This window comes from Equus przewalskii, chromosome 3 (assembly GCF_037783145.1).
Source record: "Equus przewalskii isolate Varuska chromosome 3, EquPr2, whole genome shotgun sequence".
NCBI classification, from domain to species: Eukaryota; Metazoa; Chordata; class Mammalia; order Perissodactyla; family Equidae; genus Equus; species Equus przewalskii.
Window position 1 is genome coordinate 113,829,527 of NC_091833.1, and position 26,155 is coordinate 113,855,681.

General features: G+C 50.2%; 1 protein-coding gene across 5 annotated transcripts in view; it reads right to left on the reverse strand.

Annotated features, from left to right (window-relative positions):
* Window positions 1-3,491: 3,491 nt before the first annotated feature.
* Window positions 3,492-26,155, reverse strand: part of C3H4orf50 (chromosome 3 C4orf50 homolog) — a 122,718-nt gene continuing 100,054 nt past the window's right edge. For all 5 annotated transcript variants that reach the window (XM_070613296.1, XM_070613294.1, XM_070613295.1 and 2 more), the window contains one exon: window positions 3,492-10,972. Coding sequence is in view for 1 of the 5 variants with exons in the window: in XM_070613294.1 (XP_070469395.1) it covers window positions 10,859-10,972 (114 nt within the window). In the remaining 4 variants the exon portion in view is untranslated. The remainder of the gene's footprint in view (window positions 10,973-26,155) is intronic.

Below are 26,155 nucleotides of genomic sequence, written 5' to 3' on the forward strand. Positions count from 1 at the left end.
TCAGGGATCACCTCCTACGACCCCGGGTACAGCCTACCCTGGCTGACCCAGGAGCTCGCAGCCTGGCAGTCCCTGCTTCCTCTGACTAGGGCCAGGTGGAGGGTGTGGGATCGTGGGGGCGTGGGGGTCGCTCTGCTGGGGCTCCTCTCTACTCCTCTTCAAGGCCAGGCTCCATACCCTCCCTGAGACACCGTCCCTCATTTCTCCAAGATTGTTGTCAGGCAGAGGGTCCTAAGAGCCTCCGGGGACCTGGCGGTCCCATCTGCTCTTTCTGGACGGGCAGAATCGCCAGCTGCGGACTCGCTCGGCGGGCGAGTCCCGACAGGCAGCATCGGGCTGGGTGGGGTCCTCAGTGAGGAGCCTCGGCGCCTGGCGCCGCGCCCCCCACCCCTCCCTGTTCTGGGAGCTGTCCCTTCAGCACCCGGCATGGTCGGTCTGGGGAATCCCGGACAGACAGCTGGATTCACATTCTGGCTCGTGTGCCTGCTGGGACCCATGGACTGAGGACTCCGGGGACATCGGCTCCATGGCCTCAGCTGACACCTCCCCGCATTTGCTATCTTTCAACCCTGGAACAAGCTGGTGTGTGCAGTAACTCGGTATCATTACCTCCCCACAGGGCGGATGAGGAAACAGGAGGGGAGAAGAAAGCAGCTGCCTGGTGCCTCAGATTTCAGGGCTGCTCAGCCAGGCCTGGAGCTCAGTGGGCACTTAGCAAGTCCCCTTTCTGTGCTGGAGAGAGAAAATAGTGCTGGGAACACAGAGATGAATATTTATAAAGTCCCTGCCTTCAAGAAGCATATATTATAGTAGGGGAGAGAGAGCTGGCCATAAATAAGAACAGAGACTATCGTCCCCATCCTCCAACCGCTCTCTTCTACCCACTCCATCCCCCATCCTGGCTTCCTCCCTCTTTTTGTCCCTGGGCACCCTGCACAGATTTCTGTCACAGACACTCCTCTTGAAGGCTGCAGGACTCTAGGCTGCACTGCAAGTATTTTAAGTGAAAACTTCTATCTGTCCTTTGAAATACTATTCCAAGCACATTCCAGACAAGGAAATTTCATGTTGAATGCCACATAGAAACTGCTTCTAAAGCTCCACAAATATTCGTAGTGACTAAACCCAGAGAAATATCAGAGAACCCAAGAATTTGAGTTAGACCAATTTGAGGTCTATCCTCACACTCTATGCCTGAATCTGCTCGCAACACCTTGAAGCGACAGTCTTTTGAGCTTTGCTTGAATTCTACTGGGGATGGAGATCTCACTATTCTCCAAGAAAACCCTTTCCCTTGTAAGAGAGGGCTGGGCAGTTGGCAAGCTTAGCAGGGAGTGACACAGGAAGGAGGAGGGAAAGAGTTGTCTTTATGAAGATGCAAGAAAGGATAATAACAGTCCCCACTTTTAGAGAGTTTCCTACGTGACAAGGACCATTGCAGGCACCTTACACACTGTAAGTTTTTTTAAGCAACCTTTGAAGTAGGTACCACTTGAGCCTCATTGTACAGATAAGCAAACCAAGGCTCAGAGAGAGAAGTAACTTGCCTAGGGTCACAGCTGGTAAATGACGCCACTTAGGATTTAAACACAGTAGCCTGATCCCAGAGTCTGCATCTTAACCAGTACCCTTTACCCTCTCCCAAGAAGCCTGGCAGAAGAGGTCCCTTTGGGAGAGGGGAGATAAAGGAGTGGACCTGGTGTAGTCAGAAGAGCCTACATTTTGAGTCAGAATTCTCTCCTCCCTGCTACCTTGGGCAACTAATCATTCAACACGCATCCAACACACATCTTGGGCACCCACTAGGCCGCATATTTTATATTACTCCTCATTGCTCCTCTCTTCTCCAAGAGAGCAGGGGGATCTGAGTTTTATCAAGCATGTACCATATGTAAGGGTCTTTGCACACATTGTTCATTTCCACACGTAACGTTCTGTTTTTAGCAGCCCGATGTGGCAGACAGTGCCACCTACATTTTCAGGCTGGAGTGCTGAGGATGACAAACCTCAAACTCACTGCTCAAGCCAACCACCAGGAAGTGACCACACGGGGATCCGGTTCAGGTTTGTGTGAGCCCTTTCTACCATCTCCTCGTCTCAAGGCCAGTAACCCAAGTGTGGCAGAGAAAGGGACAGGGAATGAACCAGGGGTACACGCTGGGAAATGCCTGCAGGGAGCCAAGGGGAGCAGCCTCTGGCAGAGGCCCACGGAGGGCAGCCCAGAAAACCTGAGCAAACCACACTGGGTCATGATGATGTCTGTGACCTTCCGCAGCCTGTCCTCCGTCTGCTCTCGGTCCTCCGGGGAAGGAGTGCTCATAAGTGAATTAAACCATGACATTTGGTGAAGGACAAGCCAGGAGCTCATCCTGTCAGACTGTGAGGGCTTCCTGGGTTCTGGCAGAGGACAGAGAGGGCCATGCTGGACGGCAGCAGCGAGCGGACAAGAGGCCCACTTAGCTCGCTGTACACTCTCCATCGGGGCCTTCTTTTGGGAAAACAACAACCACAAAAAGATTTTTTAAAAAATCGCTTGTAAAAAGAATGTGTTCCAAAAATGAGGGACAGGGAATTGTGGTTTATTGTTGGGTGTATAATACTCTTAGCAAATCTGCGAGGCAAGTAATGGATTACTGCACTCATTTTATATTTAAGAAAAGAGGTTCAGAGAAGTTAAGCGAGTTGCCTAAAGTTATGCAGCCAGTAAATGGCAGAGATACAGTTCAAATTCAGGCCTGTGTGATTCTAAAATGCCTGCTTTTATCTGCTGCCTCCAAATCAGTCCATAGGGGACTGCAGCAGGCAGAATAATGCCCCTTTCCCAAAGGTGTCCACCCGCTACTCCCCAGGACCTGTGTGGATGTCGCCTTACATGGCAAAAGGGAACTTGCAGCCGTGATCAAGTTAAGGATCTCGAGAAGGGGAGATGAGCCTGGATTCTCCAGGTGGGCCCAACGGAGTCATAAGGACTCTTATGAGTGAAAGGAGGATGAGGAGGATCAGCGTCAGAGAAGGAGATGTGGCCGCAGAAGGCGGAGTCAGAGTCAGAGGGAGACTGGAAAATGCTGCGCTGCTGGCTCTGAAGATGAAGGAAGAGCGCATGAGCCAAAGCGTGCAGGCAGCTTCTAGAAGCTGAAAAAAGCAAGGCAGCCGGTTCTCCCCTGGAGCGTCCAGAACGAATGCAGCTCTGCCAATACCTCCATTTTAGCTCAGCGAGACCCGTTTCAGCCTTCTAATCTCCAGAACTGTAAGATAATAAATATGTGCTGTTTTAAACCCCTAGGTTCATGGTAATTTGTTCCAGCAACAAGAGCAAACTAATACAGGTATATAATGGGTGATGACGGAAATCACTTCGGTATGTATGCAAAGTGGATTTGACTTCTGAGAAGATCATTTATTCTCCACTGAAAATCAGGAGTCTTGGCTTCATTGCCTTTTTGTGTCGTGTCAGGGTCTACAACACTTTGTAACCATCAATACGTTAAACATTCAAAAGGGAAAAAAACTTTAATTGTGTAAAAGCATACATTTTAATGTACAAAATTACACAAATTATACATTTAACTAACATAGAAAAATACATCTTGGTAACAAGTGAAAATGCCAGCCTATTTTACACAAGATTGAGCAATCATCACTAATCTTGAAAACCCAGAAGGGAGTGTCAGCCCGATTCATGACTGGCCAGGAATCCCACGAGCATCTCCAAGGACTGATGGCTCTGTTCATTTCTCGGCTTCAGGAGCTGGGGACAGCCCCTGCTCCACGACACAAGGGAGAGTCCTGCTGAAGAGCATCCAAAAGGAAGGGGGGTCTGCTCGTGTTGCCAGACCACTCCCACGCGAACCAGTGCTTCTGCCTGGGGGGGAGGGGCAGAAGACTTGGACTGCCAGAATTCGGACCCTGGTGTTTATTAGTAGAGACATATAATACAAGAGTCCTTTTAGATTCATGCAAGGTGTGGAGCTTTGTGCATTCGGGAACCAGTGGGAAAGTACACAGTTTCCAAACTGAGGTTTGTGCTTCACAGCTTTTGTGTGATGTCTGCCCAGGTTTCAACCGGGAAGAGTAAGGAGAACAGGGAGATTCTGCCCAGATGAAGTCACAAGCCTTGTCCATTGCCTCTACCGTGACACCCAAGTCCCTTCCCAGTGTCACCATCAAAAGCTGGTTGTGCAAACGTGAACTTTGGGAGATTATCTTTGTCACCCAACTCAGCTTGGTGGTACATGCCCCACCATTGCACTGAAATGCATCTCGGCATTTTTAAAGGGGTGAGGGAAGGCTCCCAACATCCACAGAGCCCTACTATGTGCTGGGTGCTTTAGAAAACATGTGCTATCTCATTAACGCTCACACCTTCCCTGACGTTCCCATGGAGGACATTGAGACTGAGAGAGGTAAGTGTGTTTTCCAAGCTTGCACAGCCAGGCAGTGGCAGAGTCATAGTTTGGACCCAGTGCATCTGGCCCATAAGTCATTCTCCAATCTCTGTTAGGGGTGGAACTCGTCCTTGTCCCAGTGAAAAGTCTAATAGTGAATAGTTATAACATGGCTGCATAGATATTCATTGTCTCCATCACTTTCAATGTCACATTTACAAACATCATGATATATTACTTCACGTTAAAACGAAAATATTGATACAGAGTTGATATCAAGTTTCCAGCCATTTTTAACAGTTCCGTTCATTTGTCTTTCTCTTCCCTTGTTCTACCATCATATAAAGTTACCATCAGCCCACCTTTTGGCATAGCCTGATGAATTTTTTCAAAGACAGAAAAAAAACCCGGTTTTGGAGCAAACCTTATTTTGATGGTATCAGTTCTCCCATTAATCTTTCCGTGACTCCAACACATTTATGCCAAGGATGCAGAAGTCTGATTTGGGTGGGAGCTGTGCTGCTGAAACCAGAGTGGGACTTAGGGGGGATCAAACGGGATAAAGAAAACCCAATCCTTCCTTCCTAAGCCTATTGACTTCTTAAAAGCAATTTTAGGTTCAAGGCATGCACTTTTTCAAGAAATTCTCACAAAACAGGAAAGAGGACTAAGTATGTTAACAAACCCCAGGGGTTTCTCGTTCTCTGCCTCTTTAAGGCACCAGAGAATTTCCACAGAATTTCTTTCAAAGCAGGCAGGAACACAGTTGGCCATTGGTACAAATGCCGAATAGAATCTGCTTCCATTTGTTTACACCACTGGTAAGTTTATGTACCACAGAGGACTCAGAATATCTATTTCTGAAAGACTTTAGGATGCAAACAACTGAACCCATGAGACCCCTTTGTGCGCCTGGGGCATCATGCAATTGTGTGGTCTGAACTTTCACGTCATTGTGCCTTGGTCAGCCACCAAGAGCTCAGGGTTCAGGGTCTGCCACGGTGGAACTGAGTGCACAGCATGTCATGTGTTTTGTTGTCACACAGACCCTTAGCTGCTTAAAAGGACCTCGAAAGGGGACATTACAAAGCTGACTCATGGTCAAAAATTTTCCAAAGATGAGAAGTTTCCTCCTGTCAACTCTGAGTAAGCATTTCTTTCTCAGCAAGGAGCAAAAATAAATATGAGTCTAACATGGAAGAAACCCACAGAGGCACCTTGGAATGTAGTGGACACTGGGGATGGGAGAGCTGAAAGAGTCTGTGAGATGACAGTCTGAGGGGTGTCCCCCTCGCTGCGCAGAGAATCACCACGGAGCTTTTTAAAGATCTGTGCCTGGGCCCCCCCACTGAAGATAACCTGATTTAAGTGGCCTAGAGAGGGGCTGGGCGTCAGATTTCTAAGAGCTCTGCAGGGGAGACCAGCATGCAAGCAGAATGAAGAATCCTCACTCTGGACCGCAGCCTTCATCTCCAGCAAATGCCCAGAGAGGGGACACAGCAGAGCTCACGCTGCCCCCTTCTCCCCGGCTCCCAGCCAGGAGCCCTTTCTGCTACAAGGCACTGTCTGAATAGAGGAAAGAAGGTTGAATACCTAAAACATGTCAGAAACGTCTAGCACCCTATTCTCAAAAGTTGACTGAGTTCTCAAAAAGCTCCACTTTCCAGTCCTAGAGTCTCACCCCGGAATTAAACAAGAGCTGTGACTCTCATCAAAGCAGCTCACCAGCCTGGAGGTAAAAAGCCCCCTCGAGTTTCTAAAGTTTATTCGACAACTTGCTGAGTAACACAAGCAGAAGGGGAGGAACTCATCTTGAGAGGATTTGGGCTCCCAGTCCTCTGCAGTGATGGGCAACGAAGCTCACACGGTAATCTCTCATCGCAAAGTGGTTCATGAACTTCTGATGGGATTTGTGGCTTGATTTTCACACTGGGAAGCTGGGGTGGGGAAGGCGTGGAGGGGTGGGTTTAAGCCACAGATACCTCAGCCTAGAGAGAAGTAGGTGAGTCTCCATGATATCTTGGGATTCAGGGCTTCTCCAGGGAGAAACGGGGATGGACTCTACACAAAAGGAAAGAATTCCTTCATCTAGTACACGTTGCTAAGTGATGCCATATGGATTGTAACCCATTAGAAAATTAATTGCATCAGGCACGGATCTAGAATTCCAAATCAGAACAGCCCGCATCACGGCATGGCTGGAGAACCTTCCGTGAAAGGCTTCAGAGCCAGATTCAGTTCCATCTGCAATCAAGGGGCTGTGTGACTGTGGGTGTGTCACTTAACCTCTCTGGGCTTCAGTTTCCTCACCTGTGATGGGGAAAGGCAGGGGTGTTTCTACCAGATAAAGTTTCCAGCTCTAACAATGGATGCTTCCGGATCTGTTATCTTAGTTGCTGCACTGCTGGTCTGCTTGGAAGAAGGACAGGCATGACCACTCTGAGCACATGGGTGGTGGTGCTGCCCACCTTGGTGAGCGCAGCCATCGCCCCACGCTGTCGCTGTGTGTCTCCACTGCCACCACACCTCTGGTGAACCTATTTTAAGAAGACTGCCGACAGTTCATGGAGAAACGTTGCCATGCCAACTCGCGGGCTGTTGCTAATCATAATCTATGAATGCGCAGTATAGCCATCTGACAAGCAGTCCTTTTCTTCTTTAGCTTGGGGACCTTCTCTGAACTGTCCTTAGGAAGGCCACCTTGTTCATCATGGCACACAGTAGGCGCATGATAGATATGCACTGAATTAATGATATGAGTAAAACGTATGCACAACACTGAATTCTGCAAAGCGTTTTCCCATCTGGTTCATCCATTAATGTACACAGTATGTGCCGAGGCAGGTATTTTTATTGCCCCACTTGCCAGGTGAGTAAACCGAGGAGGAGAAGCGACTCTCCCATGATCTTGGAGCTAAGAAGTTGCAGAGCCCGGACTCCACCCCAGCGACTCTGCTTTAAGCCCTAGTCTCTTTCTCCCATGCCAGGGGGTCTCCCTCTCTCTTGCACATGAAGTCAAATCCTGTATATGCAGAACTTACGAGTTTTCAAAGTGCTTTCTCCATTCACCTTCCCGTTTTATTCAAAGCCTAAAGGGAAGGAGGCAGGGCTCTGCCAGGGGTCCATACCTGGCCTCCCAGGTCTCCTGGGTGCAGTGAAAGGACTGCTCACCCGGGGATGCCCTGCTGGCTCTGAAGTGGCTCAGAGGCCTCCCTCGGGGACTCTGGAAAGGACAGAGGGAACGGAAGTACACAAACAGGCAGAAAGACCAGTGATGGGTGATGCTCGGGGCCCCAAGAATGTGGGATCCCTGGACATTCCAGTGGGAAGCTGGAAAACACCTTTCCCTCTTCTTCTGCTTTTTTGGAAACATTTGGAGAACAAGCCATCGTTTTAAGCTCGGAGGCAGACTTCTGCTTGGGAAGGGAGGGACGGGAGCTAAACTCTACTGAGATCTACTGCATGCCAGGCGCCTTAGGTCTCTCGTCCCCTGTGTGCTGGGAGGACAGTGATAATGCCCCATCCAACAGTGGGGGGTCTGCAGAGCAGAGAGAGGCAGCTGACCTGCCCAGGGGCCCATCAGGAAATAGGTGGAGGGTGGACTTTGTAATGAGGCTGACGGACTCTGCCCGGCTGTCCCCGTGACATCACGTCTTGCTGGGTTGTGCTCTGCTGCCAATGGGATCGGGAGCCCTGAGGACACTCTCACTTGCAACAAAGTAACATGTGGAAGTACCCACTGTGCGCCAAGCCCTTGGCTGGATGCTTTGCCTTCCTTGTCTCCGTTAATCCTCAGAGGCGTCCCGTAGAGGGGGCACAGCCCCTTTTCCCATTTTGCAGACAAGGAAACCATCTCCACACTCTAAGTTGCCTAACTCAGCCCGCGCTGTTAACAACGCCCCCCTGAATCCCAACTCTGTGTTCCAGTTGCCGTGCATCCTCTTCCGTCTTCACAATAATTGTGTGAGGCTCCGGAGCAGGTACCGTCTCTCCCATTTTCCTCCGAGAGAGGAAGCTTAGGCTCAGGAAAGTTAAGGTCGTTGGGGCAGGCAAGCAGCAGAGCTGGAACCAGAAGCCAGTCCTTCCCACGTGACATAGGTCCGCCCGTGAGACCTCGGGCCCAGGTCGCTGCATGTCTCTGGGCCTCTGTGCTTTCACTCATACCTGAGGGTGTTGGGCAGACCGGGCAGGGTAGGTGGTGAGCAGAGGAGGAGACCTGAGGAGGGAGTGGGGGCCTGAGGCCCAGCAGGCTGGGGGTGCCTGTCGGTCAAGGAGTGGGTTGGCCTCATTCAGTCTGACTGTGGCCATGAAGACAGGCTTCGTGTTGTCAGATCCACTGCTTTTCCAAGAAAAGCCAGAAATCCAGATTCTTATGAGAAATCTCTTGGCTTTTAAATGTCATTTGCTAACTCCAATATTAACAAATACAATGTAGGTATTTGTAGTTTTATGTTGATAGCAGCCTTATCCACAACAGCCAAAGAGGGAGCAACCCAGATGTCCATCAACAGGAGGATGGATAAACAAAATGTGGTCCATCCACACAGTGGAATATTATACAGCCTTAGAAAGGAAGGACATTCTGACACAGGCTACCACACGGATGGAACCTGGGGACATTACACTCAGTGAAATAAGTCAATCACGACAGGACAAATACTGGATGATTCCACTTACATAAGAAGCTTAGAGTTGCCAAATTCAAAGAGAAAGAAAGTAGAATGGTGGGTGCCAGGAGCTGGGTGGAGGGGGAATGGGCAGTGTCTAATGGGGACAGAGTTTCAGTGTGGCATGATGGAAAAGTTCTGGAGATGGATGGTGGTGATGGTTGCACAAAAATGTGAGTGTATTTAAAGCCACTGAATTGGGCATTTAAAAATGGTTAACAGGGTAAATTTTGTTATGTGTATTCTACAACAATTTTTTTAAAAAATTAGGCCAAACCAGTCATGTTTGTGGGCCAGATCTGGCCCAGGGGTTGTCCGTATGCCCACTGTAGACTAGGAACTCTCTGAGGTCAGGCCCATGGGTCGGAGACATGCTGGCCTCTCACCCCTCCTTGAGCCCAGCCAGGGTCCGCTGAGGTCCGAGACACCAGGGCAGACCCCACCCGCCAAGGTGCCCGCCTGCCATGACCTCTGCCTCCCAGCAGCAAGGGTAGGAAAGAACTCGGCTCTCTGGGTCACACTATGCCGTAGCCTGCTCTTCGTTCTGCCCCTCCGGGACACGCTTAGATTTCAAACGTCCCTGTTAGCCCCCTGGCCGCCCAACCAAGATGGCCTCATGGTCCTCCAACTTACAGGGAAGTGTCTTCAGAGGGAACGAACTGCCTTTGTCTGAGCACAGCGGCTGGGCTACCGTCCTCTTTAACTGCCGGGCAAAACAAGCCGAAATGGAGCTGCAGCACTTTGGGCACTTTGGGGTGCTGTGATTGGTTATTTGAGGGGCAATTCGTCATCACTGTTGCCTGAAGTGATGTATGTTTAGAAAAGAAGAGCTCTCCACTTACTCCAGAAGCAAGGAAGCTGGGTTTGAGGCCTTCCCAGCTGGCCAGAGCCTGGAACCCAGCGGGAACCCAGCAAATGCTTGCTGCCAGCAGGAAAGTCTCCTCTCTGATGGAGGACACAAGGCAGGGAAGGACACACTCATCAGGTGTCAGAGCTGGGAAGGATACTGGAGGGCATGTGGTTGTACCCATTTTACAGGTGAGTGACTGAAGACCAGAGAGGCCAAGGGACATCCTCAAAGTCACCAGCAAGTTATAGGCAGAGCTGGGTCTCCGGGTTCCCTAATGGAGTCCTTTCCGCCTAGACTATGTCTGCTTAACTCCTAGGGGTCCCAGTCTCATTTGAGAATCTGATGAAATCTGTGACCTCTCTCCCTAGGAAAGTGTTCATATGCATACAATTTTTCACACAGATTAGCTCTGCAGGAGCTGTAATATCAAGATGGCTAATAAGACATTTTTTAAACCATTATCCTGCCATGCTTCCCACATCCCCCATCTTGGTGGCAGCTAAGTAGAACTGCGAGTGTAATGAGTACCTATGGCAGAGTGTGCTCCTGAGCAGCTATCAGTAATGGGAACGAGAAGATGGAATCACATTTTACAGACAACAATGATCCCTGACTTGTGGCAGGCATCTCACAGCGTGCAGGGCGCTTTTACAGCCATTAGCTTATTTGGCTGTCGGAACAAAACTGTCAGCTAGGCGTTTGGACCCTCAAACAGATGAAGAAGTGGAAGTTCGAAGACGGTAAGTAATTTGTGGAAGGTGACACGGCTTAGGAATGGCAGAGCCAGCCAGGACTTTGGGACTCCAGACCTCAGGCTCCTTCCACCACCTCGTGCCAATACATACCAGCTTCTGACAGTTCAACAGCCATCTCTGTGGTCCCAGGTTGACATTATACAGAGTAGTGACATTCCCATGAATGCCGTGAAATAGGAAGATAGTCGTTTGCCTTGTAACTCAGCTCCCTGGGAGGGATCGCAAATCAGGAGGACGCCTCTGCTCTGCTGGTCCGTTGGGAGGGATGTAAATATTTTCCAGCTTGATGTGCTTGCCTCTGTGTTGCCTTCTCTCCTGCAACAACAAAATCAGGGAGATGAGGTCTTAAAGGGAACATCCCAACCAGTGAGGCATCTACACAAAGCCACCAGAATGCACAAGTCTTTAGGATGCTGAGAGGTCCACTTTCACCTCTAAATGTGGTGGGCTTAAGTCATGATATCTGTATACAATTCGTCAGCTGCTCTCTCTAGAAAAGAATCTTAGCTTGGAATTAATAGGCAATGCCCTCTTTTTTGGGGGTGTTTTTGAACCTTGAAATAAATGGAAATTTCATGTGAAGAAGCATTGGTGTATATTTGAGCAGAGAGGGTTTCTAACTTTCATGGGGCTCTTAAAGGGGTCAGTGGCCGAAAGAACAATTGATCCAAAGGGAGAGAGGCATTGAGATTCTCAGGGCTGTCTTTATTCATCCAGTCAACAAAAAGTTATTGGGCACCTGCTGTATGTCAGGCTCGGCGCTGGGCACTGAGGTTACAGCGCTTGCCGTCAAGAGGTTACGGTGTGATCGAGGAGATGGAGAGTAGTCTGGGAATCACAAAATAAATGCTATGTCTCAGATATAACTGTGAAGAGGGAAGGCAGAGTGAGACATGTGCAGAGAGCGAGGAAGTAACAGCCAAGGTGGGGGACGGCAGGAGTGAGTGAGGGGAGGGGCTTACCACGCAGAAGACTGAGGCAGCATGTGCAAAGGTCCTGCAGAGAGAGGGAGGGAGCACAAGCAGCCAGTGTGGAGAGAGCAGGGAAGTGAGGGGCAGCGGGGGGGCGGGGGGGAGATGAGGCTGGGAGGGTCGGCAGTGTGGCAGATGCTGGGATGGAGGGAAGTTGGGAGGTTCCAGTGCAGTGCTGGGACATGAAAAGGACTCAATTAATGAACGACAAAAGAAAGGAAGGAAAGGAAGGAGGTGGAGTAGGAAGGCTGCCTGCACATGGTGATAGCTGAGTGGAGTCTTGGGGATGAACAGGAGTCTTCTGGGCAGAGGAAATGGCTTGAACAGAAGCCAAGAAGTGTGAGAGAACAGGGCTGGGGGCGCTTAGCAAGGCAGATCAATTTGCCAAGAGCAGCCTTCACAGGTGCTTCCAGATCAGTAAGTGTATTTGGGCAATCTGACAGTTTACAGAAGGGGACCCCAGAAACGTTAAAACCCTATCAGAGAGCAGCATCCTCTGCAGTTCCACTGTTGCCCCCACAACCGATTTCACTGAGCTAGGTTTTGGAGTAATGCTGAGAGTCTCCAGACATGGATAACAATGGCTCACACCCAGCTCACAGCCACGTCCATGATAAGAATGTTGGTGAGGACACCATTGCACCACCCTGTGCATCTCCAGTCTTGGATTAAATAAAGTCAGATCTTACTTGCTTGGGTTATTTGTTTGTGTAGGTGTTTTTTAAGTCTGCTTTTCAAGATGTGTTTATATATATCTTGTAAATTGCTTTCAATCCTTTTATTTGAAGGAAATAAGACAAAAATAAGTCTAATTATAATCCTCAAAGATATAGGACGGCTAGTACCCAAACTTTAATATACATAAAAATCATGAGGAGAGCTGTATAAGAATTCAGATTCCTAGGCTCAGTCTCAGATTTATGGAATCGGAATCCAGGAGGTGAATCTCAGAAATCTGTGTTTTCAATGAGTTCCATGCTTATGTGTCAAGCTGGGAGATTCTTATGCATTAAGCTCATGTGTTAAGCACTGGCATCTGGGTACCACTGTGTTGGATGACGCTCCAGTCTGAGGACAAAGCAGGCAAATAAAGCCACTGTCATTGTAAGCAGGAGAGTGACACCAAACACAAGAAATCATCATCTCTTGCCTACATCATGCATGACGTTGGCGCCCAAATCCTTGCATTGATCTTGCATCCATCAAGAAATTAATGTAACAACTCTTTCAGGAATAATGAACTCCATAGGGTCACCTCCCTAGCCCATATGGGTTACTCATAGATGATAATTCCTAATAAAGTTACATTTTTAAAAATTATAACAATACAAAGGTACTTGACTCCTGAGAGATGGTCAGCAGATACAATAAATAGGAGAAATCACTATGAGGGGATTACACGTAACAGGGATTCTAAAAAGGACTTTAGGTATGCTTACAACATTCACATATATACTCTATAGATGAAAAATAGAGTAACTGATACGAGACCTCATTGGGCAGGTTAAACAGTAGACTAGACACAGATGAAGAAAGACTTAGTGAACTGGAAGACAGATCTGAAGAAGTCATCCAGGATTCAGCACAGAGAGATTAAAGAGGTGAAGGGTCAGGGGGAGGTTACTCCAGATTGAGTGGTTAGAAATGGCCTTTCTGAGGAGGTATACTTGAGCTAAGACCCAAATGACAAGGAAGGTCCAGCTGTGGAAAGAAATGGGAGTCAAGTGTCCTAGGCAGAAGCAGCAGACATGCAAGAGGCTTGAGGTGGGAACAAGGTTGGCAGGAGCAGGTTGGCACGTCTGAAGAACAGAACGCAGACAGCTGTGGATCTGCCATGTGAGAAGCCCCCATGGGGACGAGGAGAGTGTGATCCTCTGTGGAGTCGATGAGTGGACCTCAGTTGAGAAAGTGGTGGTCAGCAGGAGGCATGCATCAGCTGAGGGTAAAGAAGAACTTCCCAACAATGAGAGCTAGCCATTCACTCATTTACTCACTCACTCATTCATTCATCTGTTCCTTCATTCAACTCATTTGCTTGTTATCAGGTACCTGCTATATGCAGGCACTGTGTTCAAGGTGATGGGGAATGCTGAGATGAAGAAAGCAGGGGCATTCTGTCCTCAAGGGCCTCACAGCTGAGTGAGCGAAACTGACAGGGAAACTGTAATGCCAGGCGGAATGAAATGCCAACTTCACAGATATAACAGTGGCTGTGGAGAGGTAGAGAAAGGAGCCGTGCAGGGGACCCAACTGAGGCATCAGGATGACTTCCTGCAGGAAGCAGGGAGCTGACTGCTCTGCAGGTGTGGGGATATCAGGGGGATCCTGCACTTGGAGGAACTTTTAACCAGTGGACCCTGAGGTCCCTTCCGACTCTGTGACTCGAGATTCTGTAAAAGCACGGCAGGCATGCACATGGCCCGCGGGGCTGGAAAAGACTGGGCTGCAGCTTCACTTCAGAGTCCATGGGGGAAACAAATGCATGAGCAGATAACAACGACGGAGATCCCAGGCAGGGAGACAACCACATGATGGGGAGGGGGAAACCCTTGGGTATCAGAAAACGAGGGCAAAAATGGGGACACTAGTCCCTGCCCTACTTACTTCCAGACCTTTGTGAAGACAAGAGCTTCTCAATGAGGAAATACATTCTGACGGGAGGGCCCAGCACAGACGTGACTGTCCTTGACACCGATCACTTAACTCCCAAGGTCACGCAGCTTTCTGTGGGGATGTACTGAGGAGAAGGGAAGGTCATACTTGGGGACCTCTTTGTCACTGCCCTTTCTCTCACTCTCATCTGTAAACCAAAGCGGTGTTGACGTGAGCTACTTCACAGAGTAAAAACTCCTGGAAAGTAGAGAACTGGTCTTCTCTGTTCCTCTTCCTCCTCTCTGCTCTGCACCGCCATTCTCCCAGCCCAGACGACCACCATCTCTGATCAGCTCCCTAACCAGGCTCCCTGATCCAGGGCGGCCCCACGCCAATCCACTCTCCACACAGCAGCCAGAATTACTAAGAAGCAGATTACATCACCCCCTCGCTTCCACTCCCTGTCTTTCTCTGCTCTTAGGACAAAGCCAAGCTCCTTAGCGAGACTTCTAGAACCTGTAAAGTCCAGCCCTGCCCACCTCTCCTATCTCATCTCTTGAGATTCAAACCCTTCCACTTCACGCAGCAGCCACATGACCTCCTGGCACACTGAGCACAACTGCCTCGGGCACCGGGGGCAGTGTTAGGTGTTTGGGGCTGGAAAGAACGAGCGAGCGCTTGACGGCAGTGCTCCTGGCGCGGAGGGGCATGGCCAGTGGTTCTCTTCAGCTTCATTCTCCTCTTGGTGTTTGGGGAATAGGAGCTTCCAGTCCACCAGCACTTCGTCAGGAGCAGTTCCTGGACTGAATTAGTTTCCCTTTTCATGTGTCTCACATCTGAATGTGAAGTCCAGCTCGGTCCATTAGGCAGGTGCTCGGCTCCCTGTGGCACGCTGGACATGGGGCTGAGTGCTCTGGATTTGCACAGATGCAACGTTCGTGCTCCAGGAGCTTGCAGGACGGGCCAGAAGGACCAGCAGCCTCCACGGGGCAATTAGGACCATGAAGAGGGAAGTCTGGGGAGATGGGGTGAGGGGGGTTATGTGGGAGCACCTGCCCAGGGGACCCAGTGCTCCAGGTGGGAGGACCAGCAGGGGGAAAGCCTGATAATCCAAGAGTTACAAGGACAGTAACCCTGGACCACACCTACTGTGTGTCAGCCTCTGCCCGGAGTCCTTGACAGGTATTGCCACTCTGAATTTTCACAACTCTTCGTGATCCATGTTTCTCGTTTTCCCCATTTAGGGAGGAGGACATTGAGGCTTAGAAATTTCCCCAAGTTCTCACAGCCGGTAAGTGGTGGAGCCGGGATTTTAAACAACATCTGTGAGACGCCAGGGCCCACAGAGAACGCGTGTGAAACAGCCCAAGCAGACGAGAAACTGCTGCTGAGCAGGGTGGACACTGACCAGGACAGAAAACCTGAATCAACTTAATGCGATCCCTGTCGAAGGCAACCCAGTTCCAACAAGTTTCCTCGGGGAACAGTCAGCACTTCCTTGTAGGTAAACGGAATCAAACTCAAAATTATGATTTTTTTTCCAAACAAGAGCCTTTAAAATTTAAGAATCTACTCAATCTGCTCCATCTGGCCACTGATTTTTATATTTTAAAGGATGTCTGTTTGTGATCCACGTTATGCTATAAACAGGTTTGGTGTGAATCACGGTGTTTTAATTAGAATACTAGTTATTCCCGAGAAGTCATCTAAAATAAGTCCTTGCATAATTAGTTGAGGAGACAGACCTCCAGAGAAAACTGACCCCACAGAAATCACCCAGCTTGATGATGGTTGAGCTTGGACTAGCTTCCCAGTTCTCCAACCAAAGCCTTCTCTACTTCACCCGCTTCCAGCACTCATCCAGAACTTTCTACATGCCCAGTGCTGGTCAAGAAGCTGTTTTGGTCTCGGGGGAAAGAAGACGAGGTCCCTGCCTTCAAGCTGCTCACATTTTGTTTGTTTTTTGGTGCCTCCCTATTGAACTTGAAGGTGGTACCTTGTCGCCATCTCTCTAACACGTTTCATCAGAGCTGATGTTTCTTTCCCCTCTACGCCTTCTGAATTTGTGAGGTTTCCTGGCCCTTCTTGAAGCCACAACGATGCCCCTGCTCAAGCACCTGGGATGGGTTTTGCTCAAACTCTTCTTGGATACGTCTTCTCACGGGGAGCTTACCATCTGTGCCAGGGACGCCTCTTCCATGCGACAGCTCTGACTGTTGGGAAATTCCAATGTGTGTGTTTTTCCAACACCACCAAGCAGTTCTCTGATTCTCAGCAGACACTGACTGGGTGTCCTACGATTCAACTCAATTCTGACACCGTCTACCTGGAGACAGCATCAGATCCCACAGGTTAAGGGCTCAGTCCCACAAGACGCTGCCCTCCACATCAGATGCCAACTGCAAGTCCAGGTTGTTACCTGTGCTTCTGACCAACTGGCTGTAAATTGGAGGTTCCCATGATCTCTTCCTCAGGTGCAATTAATTTGCTGGAGCGACTCACAGAACCCAGAGAAGTATTTATTTGCATTTACCAGTTTATTATAAAGGGCGTCAAAGGATACAGGTGAAGAGGTACATAGAGCGAGGTCCAGAAGGGTCCCAAGTGCAGGAGCTTCTGTCCCCAAGGAGTTGGGGGACCACCACCATCCAGGCACGCGGATGAGTTCTGGTTCACCAACCTGGAAGCTCTCTGAACCCCGTCCTTTGGGTTCTTATAGAGCCTTCATCTAACAGGCATGATTGATTAAATCATTGGCCATTGGCGACTGAACTGAATCTCCAGCCCTCTCCCCTCCCCGGACCTCTGGGGCAGGACTCAAAGCTCCGACTCTCCCATAGCATGCTGGTTCCCCTGGGGACCAGCTCTCACCTGTGGGCAGCTTACCTTTGGGCTTTCCAAGTCATCTCATTAACATAACAAAAGACATCTTTATAATCTCAACAGTTAGGAAATTCCAAGGGTTTTATTTTAGGAGCTCTGTGCCAGGAACAGTGGAAGAAGATCAAATATACATTTCCTATTATAAACCATGATATCAGAGAAATTCATCCATGAATGGAGTTAAAATGAGACCCGCTAGAAGTGTGTGTGAATCCACTGAAGGGATATTCCACAGGGCATTGAAAGCCCGGGTGCAGGGTCCACTCACAGTGGGGGGCCTCTCTTCAGACATGTCGAGTCTGGCTCCCGTGAGCCCTGGCTGCCTGGTGGTGTCCTCGGAATGGTGGGAGAACCTGAAGGAAGGCCCAGCCTCGCCTGTTGCACCTGCCCGGAGCGGCCTGATCCGGGTGGTCTGCCCCGAGATGAAAAGACACAGGGGCAGCTTGCTGCTCTCAGGCCTGGGGGGCTCAGGAAAGGAGAACCACAGGGTGAGCTGATCACTGATAACATCTGGCTCTCAGAGAAAACCGGACTTGATTTGTAGCGTTTGCCACTTTCTGTGGTACAAATACTCGCACTATGGCTGATTTCAAGCCACCAAGGGGATGTCACTGAGGAGTTGGCAAGAGATGCTCACAATCAAGTCGTGCAGGCCAGGAGGAGGCAGCCCCAGGGTACCACTGTGTGTGTGTGTATTTGGTGAGAGTGGCTGCATAATAGAAGGAACGAATGAGTGAGAGAGGGAATACCCATTGTGCAAACGTGATAGGAGAGAACCAGGAGGAGCAGAATGCTTTTATCCCTGCAATAGCTAAGACTTTATGAATAAAACAAGCTGGGATCAGTGTGGGCAGCATTCTGAGCAGCAGCTCCACACCGCTTTCAGAGAATCATGCCTGCCTTTTTATAATGAGCCATGACGGTGAAGTGCACCCTTTGTGACTTACCACCTCTGTGACCTTGGGCGAATTACTAATCTCTCCCTCAGCTTCCCCGTCTGTAACATGAGGGTGACAATACCCATCTCATAGGCCTAGTGGGAAGAAGGCAGCTCTCCGAGGTCTTAGCCAATGGAGAGCCAGCATCTGAGCCTTGGCAAGGGATGGGGACGCCAGACTACAGCTCCTGGAGGAGGAGCCATTCCCCCAGAGCCTCGCAGGACTCTTGGAGCATGGCAGACATGCAATGATGGTTCTCGAAATGAATTCTGAGTAAAGGCCGTGGGGGTCAGCGTGCTGGTGTGTAATATGGAAAGAGCATATGCTATGAAACAGATGAACTTCTATTTAATTTCCATGAGCTTCCTAACTGTATGGGATACAGAAAATAGAAAGATAAAATGCTTTTTCCCCCCAAATGCCCTAATCTGTGTTTCAATATCAAGATTCATTGGGGCCATTTTCACTTTCACTATTCTTAACATCCTGATTTAATTGATGGATTCGCTCATGAGTCGAGGCCCCTCTGAATCTCATTACACTGGGGCTCCTGGGCGTATTGATCCTATTTAGAAATAAGGCAATAAATTGTCCACAGATGTAATGGCCAAGCCCACAGGCCGCCAAGGGAGAGAATAAGAAAGCAGGGCTTTCTCACTGTATTATCTGTCTTTAACATAATTTTTATCATGAGTTTGAATTTCTGAATCAGCAAAGGTATCAATGGCTTTAAAAATGTTTGTTCCCTTGGAGATAGTAATGCTATTTCTGAGAATCAATCTCCAGGAAATAGTCTTCTATGAAGAGAAAAGTTTATATACAATGATAATCACCACATTATTTATTGTAGAAGGAAAGGAAGGCCTCGAGTGTTCAACCCGGGTCAAGATAGTTTGTGTTATGTGACCACGAAAAGTGAAGTTTCTGAAAACTATGTTTCATGGGGAAAATGCCTACAAGATGAGATTAGGGGAAAAAGCAGTATATAAAATCGCACATTGATTATGATTATGAATATTGTAAGGAAACTTATCCACAGGGATAAAAAAAAGAACTTGGGCAGAAAGAGCAACAGTGATTTTGTTTGTATGCTTTTCAACGTTTTCTTCTTAATGACTTTTCTCTATTTTCTGGGGTTTTTTCTGCAATAAGCACATATGACTTGAAATTAACTTTCATAATTTGAATTTTTCTGTAGGTATAGAAGTATACTGTGGCCTCTCTTACAAAGCCGGCAAATCTGAATGAAGGAAAATGTGTCACAGTACTTGCCACTTCACTCGTTAGAAGCACTTGGTCTAATGTCCTGCTCTACAGCGTTAACGGAGCTGGTCCTTGCTCTCCCTTGCACGTAACCTTGAGCTTGTTGTACACAGCTGAGTCCGTAACATGGCCTGGAATTTGCTTACACACACACAAATGCAAAGAAAAGCCACTTCCATCAACGAAGAACTCGGATGTAGGTGCCATAGAACGGTCTATTTCTCCACTAGGATAAATTCCCCTGCCTTTCACATGAGTTTCAGTTTAGTCTCATTTATCTGTCCAGTCACTTCCTTGATCCACTAAGCGGCTTAGAAAGGAGTTACTCTGAATCCTATGCCTGCGAACATTATCTTCAATTCACAGGATGAGCACCGCAAACACCTCTCACTTTCTTCCAGTCCAATTTCCCTCCAAGCCGCCCTCCAGGTAATGGCCAAAGTGATCCTTCTAGAATGTAAATCTAGTCCTGACACCCCTCCACCTGGTTTAAGTGCCTTCAGGGGCTCCCGTCGACATCATTTCTTCCCACCCTGCCCATCCACCCTAAGGTCCACTCACATCCAGCCCCTACTGTCCCCAGACACAGCACATTCTTTATACCATTATGCACACTCACACCACTAGGGAAAGACACAGGCTGTTGGCCAATCTACAGCTACTCCCCATCCCTTTCTCCCTTGTCACCTCCCGGCCTAGAGATTGGAAATGTGGACCTGGTTCTCACATAGGAATGGCCGTGGGACACATTTATGAGCATATCTGGCCAATGAGATGCAAGGCAAAGTCTGCTGGAGGCATCTGGGAAAGATTTGCCTTTCCCTTTCCTCTTGGGATACAGATGTAAAGCCTAAAGCTGCAGCAGCCCCCTTGTGACCATGAGGCAATAATCACTAGGAAGAAATGACAACAAGCCAAAGACAGTGGATCTGAAGGATGGAAAGCAAACTGAGCGGTTGATGGTATCATTGAGGTGCCAGACCAGCCTTGAGGCCGTGCATCTCTGTCTCCTTGATAAGAGCGGTGAAGTGTTGTATTGCTGGCAGCTGCGTGTCTCCTGCAGGACTCAATCCTCTTCACATTAGGAAATGTACGTAAAGTGGTGAGTTCAGTGCCTGGAACATTCTAGAAGCTCAATCCATGTTAATTCCTTATCCTCTTCTTCCTGAGCATTCCTTTTGGGCCATACTTACTCACTTGTTGGGAATACACTCTACCTAGAATTGTATATTTTACTGAGATAGACCAGGTTGTGTATCTGTACACATGATTTGACTGCCTGTGACAGAAGTCAAATTGAAGTGGCTTAGGCAAAAATGGGGCTTCATGGCAAGGATGTCTCCAATGACTGAAGAGAAGGACGAGCTGCCATCCCCGGGCGGAACAGGTTTGCACACAGCTGGACCAGCCAGACACGCAGTGCCAGGCAGCCCTCACCACCTTTCTATTTCTTCTTGCCTGAGACATTTTTCTTTCATACTCTGCACTGGCCTCCTTCCCTGGGACAGGGGACAGACACACTGACAGCTCCTGAAGTTACTGTGAGGCTGGTACCCAGAGAGAATCTTGCACCGTTTCAGAGTGAAAAATCCTAGCATTCTGATTGGCCTGCTTGGGTCAGGTGTCTGCTGTGGGCCAATCAACAATGAGGGGACGGGGCTAGCCAGGCGGGGCCTGCCCGGTGCAGAGCAGGTGGGAGAGGGATCTGTGCCCAGCTGGACCGCGAGTACTGGGTTGGTCTCCCTCACACCCGGTCCCCCTCCTCTCTAGGACACAGAACCAGGTTGCCCTTAGGGCAGGGTGACTCTCCCAAGGGCAAAAACCACTACTCTGCACGTCAATAAAAATTGACTGTCCTGGTTTGGGGGGCCCCAAAAGCAGAGCCTGAGACTTCTGAGAAGTGCCCTGGAGGCCCTTTACATCCTTATGCTATAGATAAGAAAAATGAGGCTCAGAGATGTCGAGTAACTCGCCCGAAGTCACCCAGCTGGGAAGTGGGCAAAACCGGCATTCGAATCTGGATCAGCCTTGCTTCGAGGCCCAGACTCCCTCAGAGCACCTCACTGTCTCAGAAAGATTCAGCCCAGAGGGGGAGCTGGATGAGATCCAGTCCCAGAGAGCTCCCGAGAGGGTGGCATCATTCACACAGCCCCACTCAGCCAGCCCGGGGCTGCAAAGGCTAGACATTTTTAATGTTTACCTAAAATAAAATAAAACATGCAAAGTATAACAAAAAATATCAGTGATCTTTCACGAAAAATAACCACCTTGGGCCTGTAATGCAGGCAGTGTGAGGATTCTGTTCCTCTGCTTCTGCTGAAGGCTACAGTGTGTCTCCCCCTTGAGTCTTGAAAGCAAGGCCCAGCCCCAGAAGGCATTTCACTGTCGAGCACCCAGGTCTCCATCTGCACAGGTCGCCCGGACACATCCAGCCTGTGAGGTCCGTAAATCATCGCCAGCCGCGCAGAGGCCCAGGGCAGGCGGCGCAATCAGCTCAGAGTACAATGAGATGCAGCTGGTCATTCATCAGAGGGCCTGGGGACAGGACCGACACAAACGGTGACAAAGAGGGATGATTCCAGGGCCCCGAGGGTGAGGCACGGAATGTAATGGCAACATTTGGAAAAGAAACCACACTGTCACTTCTGTCATCGTGAAGCTCCAAGAAGAAGGTCCTGGAGACAGGAGACCCCAAAATTCTACCGCAAGAAACAAAAGAGGAGAGGGTCCCTGGCACCATCCCGACCCTACCACCCCCCCACCTCCCCCACGCAGGGGGGCGTCGAGCATCGGTTCCCGTGTAGCAGAAAGGGTGGCCGGCCCTGGGGTAGACCTCCCTTCCCATGTCTTGTGTGAAAACAGATGAAGCAATGCAGATCGACCCTGACGCACAGCACGTGTCCAGTCAAGGGCGACTCCTTCTCCCTCCCCCTCCCCCACCATCCCCCAGCCCCGATTCTACCGAAGGTGGAGATTTTGTCATTTGGCCTCTCTAGCTCCTGGTGACACTCCCAGCATCCTACCTGGCCCTCCCCCTGTTCACGCCCACTTGTGGCCCGAGATCCACTTTCCACACCCTGCCATGCAGCTCTCCAGTGCCTTCCTACTGCCCTGGGAAGGAAATGCACTCCCGGCCCCGGCCGCCGGCCCCAACGCCCAGCTCGTGTCCGCCTCCCTGACCGCATCGCCCAACTCTCCCTGCCCTGCTCACCTCCCTCTGGGGACTCTGGCCTCCTCACCATCCCTTGAGTAGCTAGGCTCCCTTCTGCCTCAGGGACTTGCACGTGCTCTTCCCTCTGCTGCAGTGCTCTTCCCCACAACGCCCTGAGGGCTTCTACTCAACCTGCAGACCTGAGCTCAGCTGTCCCTTCCTCTGGAAGTTTCCCCATCCAGAGTCCCCCTGTTATGGACTGTCAAGCCCCTCTTGGTAGCAATTACAGTAATTGAAGTTGATTTATTTCTCATGTGCGCATTTATATACCATCGAAGTCTGCTGCAGGCTCTGTGTGGACGGGGTGCTTGTGTCTGTCTCCCTCATTGCTGGGGCCCCTGCACAGAGCCCAGCGCCCGGCACAAGGAGGTAGTCAATAAATATTTGACAAACAACATATTTGGTAAATAAATGAATGCCACTTATCCTGGGTTAAAGATAAGATGTCATCCTGGGTTAAAAGCCCTTCAGACAAATTCTCTATTCTTCATTCATATCTGGGTTTGAATGTTTAGCCATCTTTCTTTTCAGAGAAATAAACAAACAGAAACAAAAGAAAACAAAGAATTGTGCACCTTTCACTGACAATAAGCACCAATGTTCCTCTCCTTTAAGAAATGGTCTCCGGCTAACAATAATCATAATCACATAATGATCGCTGGTGTTGCCAGTGTGCTTTGCTGGGTGCTGTACTCAGTGAATCCGCACAGCCACCCTGGGGTAGTGCTTCCCTCCCATTTCACAGATGAGGAAGTGGAGTCACGCGGTGCGAGCACCTTGCCCAAGGTTACACATGTAACAAGGGGGTTGCTGGAGTTCACATCTGGGTAGCTTTGCTCCTGAGCCACACTCCTAACCGGCTCAAGCCGCCACTTTTGGAAAGAAAGATAAAACAAGCCAGTGTCTTCCCACAGCTACATCATTGCCCATGGTTCCCACGGGCTTCAGGTCCTCGGCCATGAATCAGGCTCCTGCTCCGTGCTCGTTCCCCACGGGCTGGTGCCCAGGGAGGAGAGGAGCTCAGGGCTGTGTCAGGTCTCCACTCCACTCATAGTGTGACTTCAGAAGGAAGCTTTAAGGGGAAGGTGAGCAAATCACGTCTTAGCAGTCGCTGGTAAATCGACTTTCCGTGGCTCCACATCGCAAAGGCGTGCTAGGGAGCCTGACAGCCCCTGCGGTCCTTGTGCATCTCATTACGCCTCCCGCGCAAGCAGCTCCTGGAGCTCCCAACCAGCTGAGTGGCCCCCACCCGGGAAGTCACCTGGGCCTGGGCTTCATGTCAAAGCCACCTGGGGATTTTTCAAGCGTGTCAATCGCTGGACACCGCCCCCCCCCCCCGCCAAATGGATGGAGTCTCCGGGCCTGGGGCCCAGCGTCACAGTCTTTGAAACCTTCCCCAGGGGCTCTGCTGCGCAGCCACAGCTGAGAATCACCGGTCCAGACCACACTCCTCTCTACACAGATGGGGAAACTGAGACTGGAGATGCCGAGGGCTCGCTGGAGCTCCCACGAGGCTTGGCGGTTTCAAGGAGGACTTCCCACCTTGGCTCCCGGCAGGAAAGGTGCGGAGTCTCTCTCTGTCGGGTGAGGACACTGCAGGGAGTGGCAGGTGGGGCTGACCTCAGGTCTGAGGACTCCTTCCCCATTCAAGGTCCCACAGCTGTGCCATTTCCGGAGTTGGACGTGCTGACACTGACTCAGGGGCCTGTTTTCAGGTCAGAGGAAGCCCCAGGTCTGCGAGCTGGCAGATCCAGTATCAGTGTGCATGGATACCACAGTGCAGGAAGGTTCTGGAAGTCTGTGTGCTAAGTTGGGGTGATACAAGTCTGCTTTGCTCACTCCTCATAAGCAATGGACCGAGGCAGGTGCTGGGTGGGTGTGGGTGGGGGACATCCCCTCTTAACGGGGACTCTTCTGCCTTGGAGCCTCAACCAGCCCTACTGAGCGCCTGCAGGAGGCTGGGTCAAGGTCGCCTCCAGAAGGCTCCCTGAGCAACCAGCGACAGAAGCACGGATGGCAAGGACCGCGTCTCCATCTCCAAGGCCTGCCCACCACCCTTCATGAAACCCAGGTCAGTGGACACCACGCTGAGCAGGAGTGCCTTGCAGGGTTTGCCACTGCGAGCAAGAGCAGGACACAGGTTGGTGCCCAGAAGGTTCTGGAAGGACCACACCAGCTGCTGGAATGGAGGCGGATAGAGAAGGAAATGCTCACTTGCTGAGCTTCGACAAAGTGCCTGAGGTAAGACGCTCCACCTGAATCGACTCTGATTTGGGGATTCCTTAAGGTATAGTCATTATAATTTGTTGCATAGCATTTAGGAGCTCAGGCTCTGCAGCCAGACTGCCAGGTTCAAATCCCACCTCTGCCACTCACTAGCTGTGTGATCTTGGGCAAGTTGACTAACTTCTCTGTTTCCACATCAATAAAGAGGTATGATAATAATATCTACTTCACACAGTTGGTTGTGATGATTAAGTGAGTTGATGATTATGTGTGAAAGTGCTTATAACAGGGCCTACGCCATTATAAGAATCAATACACACTAATCATCCTCTTAGTCCATTTGGGCTGCTACAGCAAAGTCCCACAGGCCAGGTGGCTTACAAACAACAGAAATGTATTGCCCAGAGCTCTGGAAGCTGGAAGTCTGAGATCAGGGTGCCAGCGTGGTGGGTTCTGGGGAGGGCCCTCTTGCATGTTGCAGACTGCCGTCTTCTCGCTGTGTCCTCACATGGCAGAATGAGGGCGGAGAGCTCTCTGGGGCCTCTGTTACAAGGGCACTAATCCCATCCAGGGGGGCCCCACCCTCATGACCTGTCACCGCCCAAAGGCCCCACCTCCTAATACGGTCACACCGGGGGTTAGGGCCTCAGCACGTGAGTTTGGGGGTCTGCAAACATTCAGTCCATAACAGCTGTGAACGTTGTTTCAGCTTGCATGATGAGGGGAGGAGAACAAATATTGAATTTAGGTTTCAACTGCAAGGACTGTGAAAGCACAGCCAAAGCAAGCGGCTTTGTGCTGACCAGCACTGCTGCCTGCAAAGATGTGGGGGTGCTCTGCGTGTGACTAACTATCGGTCCCCCCAGGCAGGGCAGAGCCGCTGAACCCCTAGGAAGCCTCGGCTGGTGAGGCGCTGCCCACGACAGGCAGGGGCCATGGCAGTCACCCTGGACCCGGGAGCTCCGGCCACCAAGTCACTGTGGGCTGTGGCCTGCTATTTCAGATGATACCTCTAGACCTGGGCAAGAAGCTGGGGCAGAGGTCCAGAAAGGGACCCCTGCCGTCCATTTCTGGGCTCTTTCATCTCAAGAGAAGATTCCAGAAGAACAGAAGTGTCCCAGTGGGGTGTTGGCTTGCTTGCTGCAGCGCTGGTGGTGGACTCTCCCTCCTGGTCTCCCCCACACGCTCCTCAGTCAATGCTGCGTTGCTCAGGACTGTCTGGGTGAGCGAATTCTTTCGGGGGCTTGATGAAGAGCCAAAGGAGGCCTCCCAGTTGTGCGGTGGGTCAGGGAAAATAGATACGACTCCCACGGACACAGGAGCCTGAGGCCCTGGGACAAATGACATCTGGGATGCACAGGTGCATGTGCATCTGTGTATTTTATCATGGCTGTGTCTTTATGTGCGCACACGG